This window comes from Lipotes vexillifer, unplaced genomic scaffold, assembly GCF_000442215.2.
Source record: "Lipotes vexillifer unplaced genomic scaffold, Lipotes_vexillifer_v1.1 scaffold1347, whole genome shotgun sequence".
Classification (NCBI taxonomy): domain Eukaryota; kingdom Metazoa; phylum Chordata; class Mammalia; order Artiodactyla; family Lipotidae; genus Lipotes; species Lipotes vexillifer.
The window spans coordinates 343165-351077 of record NW_006796201.1 but is presented as its reverse complement, the minus strand read 5'-3'; the positions used below and the strand labels follow the sequence as shown (position 1 = coordinate 351077).

General features: G+C 55.0%; 1 protein-coding gene across 1 annotated transcript in view; it reads right to left on the bottom strand.

The window, feature by feature from the left end:
* Positions 1 to 7913, bottom strand: part of ADGRG5 (adhesion G protein-coupled receptor G5) — a 10347-nt gene that overhangs the window by 775 nt on the left and 1659 nt on the right. Inside the window, 8 exon segments of the mRNA XM_007468292.1 lie at positions 2 to 56; positions 59 to 237; positions 3070 to 3187; positions 3799 to 4067; positions 4322 to 4443; positions 5151 to 5303; positions 6679 to 6795; positions 7506 to 7622. Of these exon segments, the coding sequence (XP_007468354.1) occupies positions 2 to 56; positions 59 to 237; positions 3070 to 3187; positions 3799 to 4067; positions 4322 to 4443; positions 5151 to 5303; positions 6679 to 6795; positions 7506 to 7622 (1130 nt within the window).

Genomic DNA, 7913 nt, shown 5'->3' with positions numbered 1-7913 from the left:
GGGCGGCAGGAAGACACCGAAGGAGAAGGCCAGGGTCCAGGTGGCGCCCAGCAGCACGTGAGGCCCAGCACGGGGGCGGTATCCCGGCAGGCCCGGGGGCCCAGCGCCTTCTCCTGCGCCCGCAGTCTGTGCAGGACCCGTAGCGCCCAGGCCAGCACCACCAGGTTGAAAAGGGAGGTGAGGCCACCAGAGCCCATGACCAGGACACCGTGCACCCAGGGGTTCCGCACCCAGCATCTGCAGGGGAGGGGCAAAGCGCTGGGGTTGGTGTGGCTCCCAAGGCTGGTGGCAGGGAAGCCGCGGTCTCCTGGGCCTCTGGACTGCCTCTTGAACCCGGTCCGGGCTTCCGGCTCAGACCCGTTATTTCTTGCCCGACTGCACACGTGGCGAAGTCCTGGGCTCAGCTTTCCAGCCAGGCCACCAGGTAGGACCCACCTGCCACCTCAGTCCCCTGCCTGAAGCCCCTGCATGCCCCCTTTACCCTCTTTAACCACCTGAAAACTCTTTCTCTCCTCCCTTGAACATCTAACCCTTCCCCCTTCCCCGGCCAGCCCAACTGTCAACTTATAAGGTATTGATTGCATCATTGGTCCATGGTCCTCTTTGCTGGAAACTTCTCTGTCCACCAACCACACGATTATCACCATCTCATCCCCATCTTCGTGCAACGGCGCCAGGAGCCCCTCCCCACCTGGACTGGGCCACCGGCCCTTCCCCGAGCTGCTGCAACTCGCAGCTTGGTGGAGGGGCGCTCTCCATGTGTGGACTGAGGAGCCGGGGGAGCAGCAGGAAAACTCCACCCAGGGCAGAGGGAAGGTCAGAGAGATCCCTGACAGTGGCCCCAGCCCTGGTCCTAGACCCTCCGTGAGGTCTTCACGCCCTTTGCTTCCCCCAAACACCTTCAAGGCAGGTGCTGCCTTTTACCCCATCAGGTCACGTGATTTCCGTGAATCAGCCATGCGATCCTCATGGTGACCCTATGAGGCTTAGAAACGCACACCTGCCTAAGGTGGGACTTGAAGCCCCGTGGTCTAAGCACAGAGCCTGTGCCCCTAACTGTCACGATCACCTGCTCGGGCTCCTTTCACTGCAGTCACAGAGTCCTTGAACATGATTTTGGGTGTTCATCCAAGTGGATGAGTGTGGTGGTGGATCATTCCTTTTCACTGCCAGATGACTGTCTGACAGGGGTGGCTCTATCGCATTTACTAGTCTGGTGTCCTATCAGTGGGCATTCGAGTTATTTTCAAGGTTTTTTAAAATTGCTGTTAAAGAAGATGTGGTATACACACACACACACACACACACACACACACACACACACACATATAAACACAGTGGAATATTATTCAGTCATAAAAAGAAGGGAATCTTGCCATTTGCGACAGCATGGATGGACCTTGAGCTCATTATGCTAAGCGAAATAAGTCAGACAAAGAAAGACAAATACTGTATTATCTCACTTACTTGTGGAATCTAAAACAAACAAACAAAAAAACAAGTTCATAGATACAGAGAAGAGATTGGTGGTTGCCAGAGGCCAGGGAGTGGGGGACAGGGTGCAAAACGGGTGAAGGGGGTCAAAAGTTGCAAACTTCCAGTTATAAAATAAATAAGTCCTGGGGATGTCATGTACAGCATGGTGACTACAGTTAACAATACTGTATTGCGTAATTGAAAGTTGCGAAGAGAGTAGATCTTAAAAGTTCTCATCACAAGAAAAATCAATTCTGTATGTCTGGTGACAGATGTTAACTAGACTTATTGTCGCGGTCATTTGGCAAAATATATACAACCAAATCATTATGTTGCTCACCTGAGATTAATAAAGTGTTATATGTCAATTATACTTAGAAGTTTTAAAAAATACATATATATGTAGTAAGGGTTTTTTAAATGCAGGAGAATAAAAGTCACAAAATCCAGGGTGAGAGGGGAGGGGGAGAGGTGAGGAAGACCGGGAAGAAGACGGCTCTTCGGGCGGGAGCTCGCTAACATCCCTGCATTAACGTGCTTCCTGTTCTGTGGAAGCTTCACTGCAGTTCTTTTGCCACGTCACATGTTATACAATAAAAACACACGTTTAAAGAGTCCTAAGTCACACTTCCTCTGAGAAAACACCCCCACCCTCACAGAGAGGAATTAACCCCATCTCAGCCTCACTCCGTGCCCAGAGCCCTCACTTCCCAGGGACTGGGATGGGCAGTGGTTGGGGGCCGGGCTGTAGATCCAAGTCCCAGCTCTGCCCTCAACTGGCTGGGTCTCCTTGGCCAGGGTTCTTCAGCCGCCTGTGCCTCGGTTTCCCCAACTGTAAACAAGGGCTGACAATGGGGCTTGTTCCTTACTGTGAGGATTCAGAGCCAGCCCTCAGCCGTCCTGAGCTGGTGTCAGCCAGGAGAGGGAAAAAGGCCAGACGGCCAACTGCTGGTGATGGGTCTGCAGGGGGTTGTTAAGCTATTCCCTCTATGTTGCCTGTTAGAAACATTTCATCACAAGAAAAAGGTTAATGTCCGAGGGCACGGGAAGGGGCGACAGAGTCTGTCCCCCAAACCGCCTTGGGCCCCCTCCCCACATACCCTCTGAGCATGGTGCCTGTGGTGTCCCAATCCCCACAACACTCTCTTCTCTGACTAGGAGGGTTGGAGGGCTGGCGGTGCCATGCCAGGCACAGGTCAGGGGGAGCCACAGCCAAGCGCCTGAGCGAAGCACGGAGGTGAGGAGAGAGAAGAGCCAGGCAGAGGCTGAGCTCCACCGCAGGGCCTGAGAGCCAGAGGGGCGCTGGCCGTCAGCGGCCGTGGGGGGCAAAGGCCCCCCTGCCCCGGCCTGGCCTTGGAGGCCCATGTGCTTCCTAGAACTAGCATAGAGAGTGAACCCGTCCTGCAGGAGACCTTGGGGATCCAGCAGGAGGGGCGTGGCAAAGACCCCTGGAAACCACCCCCCATGTAAGCAGTAGCCCCCTCCCTGCCCTGCAGCCAGTGCCCCGCCTACAAGGCACCCTGTCTAGAGCCCCAGGACCAAGTGGCCCTGCTGCCAGAGCCAGGGAGCCTGCCGCAGCCCTGAGCGACTCACATGGACGTGTTCTGGAAGCCCGTGCTGTTCCCCTGGCTGTCGGAGAGCGGGATCCTGTAGGGTCCGTAAACTGAGCTCTTGACGGCAAGAAGGAGCAGTACCAGGAAGGCCGGGACCCCTGAGGGGTGGGACAGAGGCTCAGTATCTGTCAGGAGACCCCAGAGATGGGCTGGTCATGGGTTCCTGGGGCTGCTAAAACAGGATTCCACTGGGCAAGCAGAGGGTGGGGGGAGGGGAGGGAAAGAGATCGCTCTGAGTCCCCAGCCGCTGTCACGTGGTCCAGCCTCAGAGCAATTAGCCTGGTGGTCTCAGAGAAGGCTGATATGAATGAGGGCTCTAGGGTGGAACGGTAGCGGCAGTAGTAGTGGTCACACTGGGAGGTGACGGCTGGAAGGTAATGGGAGAGAGGGTTTGGGAACCGGTGAGGAAAGAGATAATAAAAAGAGGGGCTAGGATGGTGATGGAGATGCCGACGATGGTGGTACCAGAGATGGTGGTGAACACAAGGCTGAGGATGGTGGAGGTGACGGTGGTGTTGGAAGTGGTGATGATACAGATGCTTTGGAGGTGGAAGTGGTGATAAGAATAGTCATGTAGGAAGCGGCGGTGGGTGCTGGCAGGGATGGTGACCAGTGGTCATGGCAGTGGGGGAGAAGGAGGACAGGAGGGGACAGACGCCCAGTCTGGCTGGAAGCCTCAGGAAGCAAGCAAGAGGGAGACCGTGTGTACCCCAGCCCAGGGCACAGAGCTTGAGCACGTATCGGCGGATGTAGATGTTGTAGACGTGCCCAAGTAGGAGGTAGAGGTTGAAGCCTTCAATGGCCATCCAGGTGAGGCAGCTGAGCCGTGCGTAGTGCAGGGTGGCAGCCAGTGCCACGCATGCTGACTCAGGCACGGGGGGCACGGCCAGCACTGGGCTCAGCAGGGAGGCGACATTGAGGAGTAGCACCGAGGCGTGCAGGTTCACGTGGATGTACGTAATGGAATCACTCGGCTTCCTGCAGGTGGGAGCATAGCCCTCCATGACTGGGACGTCACCAGGCAGCGCCACCCCCTGGGCTCATAGACACGTAATGACCGGGACACAGGTCGAGAGGGGCAGGGACCCAACAACAGCCACACACAAGGTCTCCCACTTTCCAGCCTCTGCACTCTGGAAAAGCCCACCTGACTCTGGGGGCCCAAGTAGGAAAGAAGGAGGGGTGTTGAGCAGCAGTGGGTGGGCAGGCCCAGCACGAGGGCAGGGGAATACCTGGCATGGAGGTGGAGCAGGGCAGTGAGCAGCGAGGCCACGATGGAGATGCTGCAGCCCACCAGGGAGATGTATGTGAGGGGCGCCAGCAGCTCTTCGGGGACCGGGGCCGGGGAGAGTTGCTGTGGGAGGGAAGGGGGGCCAGAAGCATGGAAGTGCTCTCCACTGCCTAAATCAAAGATACCAGCCAAGACCTCAGCTTCAAGCCCCCCTACCCTACAATCCTAGCCGTGGTCCTGACTTGAAAACAGCCACAGCAGACACAGTGGCTTTTCTGCCTCCCAACTCCCATCTCCCCGTCCTCCCCTCCCTCCACTTCTCCTACTATGTGTAGTCAGGTGCACCAGGCCTGGCCTATCAGAGCCTTCCCTCTCCTGCCCACAGTGATTGGTTAAGGGATGGGCATGGGACACACTCCAGGCCTGTGGGACTCAATCCTATGGCTTTGGCTGGCAGAATTCGGTGAGAGAGCTCTCGTTCTACTGACCTGAACCTAGTAGGACATAAAACAGGAAATGCCAGCAGCCATATTATAAGCACATGGGGAGATCCTGTCTGAGAACTAAGCTAACACAAAGCAAGCACAATTGAGAGGCTGAGATAGAGTCCTGTCTTGGTGACACTGAGCCCCTAGATCAAGTCATGCCTGAAGCCTAACCCAGCCTCTTCCAGAACATGAGCCCATAAGGTGTTTTGTTTTTTTTTTCCCTTAAGCCCATTTGAGTTGGATTTTCTGCCCCCTGTACCAGCTTTTGCCTTTCTCCTCTGTCCTGGATATGGGGCCCTCTGCAGCTCTGACCACCCTCACCCAGGCTAGATGCACACATACCATGAGAACAGCAAAGTAGGTGAGGTGGTTGCAGCGGCAGAGCACCTGGGAAGGTGAGGGCTGCTCTGTGCGACAGCCCTCAGTGCTCCAGGCCCCCCAGTGGTGCTTGCTGGCTCCCTCCTTCCAGAAGACACAGGTCACCGTATAGCCTTCCTAAGGGGAGATGCTGGAATTGGGTGCATCCAAGGGGTGGAGGGGAGGGCCATGGATCAGGGAGGGTCTGGAAATTGTGGGGGCCAAAGGTGACTCAGCTGCACCCTTGTCAACATTTTACCAGGCACTGGCTGGGCTTTGGCATCAGACAGACCAGATTCCAGCCCCACCTCCACCACGGACTCTGAGAGTGACCTGGGAAAGTCACAGAGGTTCTCTGAGCCTCAGTTTATTCATCTGCAAAATGGGATCATTTATACTCAAGTCACAAGGATGGTGGAATAATCAAAGGCAATGAGAAATCTTGAGTGCCCAGCTCTGGCCAATACAGTAGGTGCTTTATAATCAATGTCCGCTTTCCCCTCCTCCCCATGGGGAACAATGACAGTCCAGACCCATCCCAGTGGGAGAGAGAGAGAGTCATCTACAGGCAACCCTGACGCCAAGCCCTGTGGGTGGAAAGGTGAGGGAAATGAAACAGGCACTCCATGGAAGACCATGGAGGAAAAGGCAGAGGAGTCCTGAGAAGGGAAGGGACAACTGGGGCACTGAGGCCTTAGAGGACACATCAGATTTCAACAGAAGTGGAGCAAGGATGTAACAGGGGCAAAAGCCCAGAAGAATGAAAGGAAAGGACAGTGGAGAAATTGGGAGTGCAGAGCGGTCCTGATGAGGCTGACAGAAGATAGGGCCAGACTCTGGGGCTTTTCGGGGATGCCATCAGGGCTTGTGCCCACCCAGCAGCCCTTCTTCCATCTTTCGGCATCAATATCTGTAGTTTCCTTGAGGACCCATCCCTCTCCCAATGACAGGTCAAATGAATCCAGCCCAGTCCCTGGGCCACGTGACCCAGGTCTGGCCAATCTACATATTCCATCCCCCTGGGCACAGTGATGGGTCAGGGATGGATGACACAGGACCCAGCTGGACCTTAAGAATCCGTTACGGGATCCTGGTTTGCACTGGCAAGAAAGAGCCTGCTGAGAAGAGGGGAAGGAGGCCCAGTACTTTAGCTGCCATCTTGCCACAGAGTGGAAAGCCAAGGCAGGAAACCATTGTTGAGAGATGGAGACTGAGCCATTATGGCATCATATCTGTGCCTGAAGCTAGAACATACCTGGACATTTCATGTATGTGAGCCAATAAGCTGGCTTGAGTTGGTTTTCTATCATGTGCAATTCAAAGAATCCTGATGAATGCAGTGTGTAAAAGCTTCTCTCTCATTTCTTTGGCAGGAATTTTCAAAGTATGATAGATTTAAAGCAGCTTGTTTCTAAGATAGTTCCACAAGTCTGGGTTTGATCAAACCAGTGTTCGACAGGACAGCCACAAGGGGGTAGGGGTGGGGTGGATGTGGGGGTGGCCCCAACAATACCAGGCTTTGGTTGTGCCAGAAGCTGATGTTCACCAGTTCACGGAGGTTGCTCACTTGTCCATGGCTCAGCTGGGCCCCCAGAACATAGTTATTGAGCACAGATGAATTGATGTCTTTCTGGAAGGGCAACAGAAGAAGCTCTGACTGGAGGGGACATGAGGAGACCCTGGATGAGGTCCAAGAGCCCCCCTTCTCCAGCCCCTCCTCCCTGGATGAGAACAAGCAGCATGGCTTTCACTTGTACAGCTGCACCAGCCTCACAGCCTTTGCGTATGCTGCCCCCTCCACCTGGAACCCTGTCTTCTCACTACCACCACCATCACCTCCCATTTGTTAAATGAATTCCAGCCTCATACCCTCCATGTCACCCTACCCTAACTCACTTTCAAAGCCAAGGTTAAAAGTCACCTCCTCCAGAAGCCCTCCAGGACTGCTCATTGGGAACCATCCTGACCCCACCCTGACTCATCCATCCCTTTGAATCTCTATGGTTATAATCAACCTCAAGCTAAAATTAAGTCTCTAAGGTCCTGGTCTAATTGTTGAGATAGAGAGCTCTCTGAGGACAAAGATCTTGTGACCTACTTGTCTATCTCCCATCTAGGGAGAGGCACACAAACAGTAGATTTCGTAGGTCTCATTTGCACATTATAATCATGCCTCCCTTCCATTTTGCTAAAACAGAGGCCCAGAGAGGGGCACTGATCGACTGAAGTTGCACAGTAGGCTGGTCCCTGCCCAGAGGCCAGGAGGTGGCATGCATGCCTGCGGTGCCCCCCAGGAAGGAGCCCGCCTCCACCCTGCTTGGCCTACCAGCAGGCCCTGACCTGGAAAAAGCGGGTGTTGAAAAAGTAGATGCAGATGAGAGTCAGCTCCCTGGGGCGCACCCTGCAGGCATCCCGAGTCAGCTCAGCTGGGAACTGCATGGCGAGTGGGACCTGGGCCTGTGGAGAGCCAGAGAAAGGCTGCGCCTGGTGTCCGAAGCCTCCAGACCCACCACAACACCTTCACTGCTCCCCACTCCCCAGGAAGCCCTCCTAGCCTTGCCCCGAGCCTCTCCTACCTTGGAGCCTCCACCCACAGAACCCTCTCGTGCCAGGCTGCACCTCCACCCAAACTTCCCCCGATCTCAGGCCTTCCCTTCAGGCTGTTCTGGTCTTGAATTTGGGTTATTTATCCCACTCAACTGGGGCCCTGAAGATGGAGCATCATCCCCCAGCACCAAGGTATTCAGC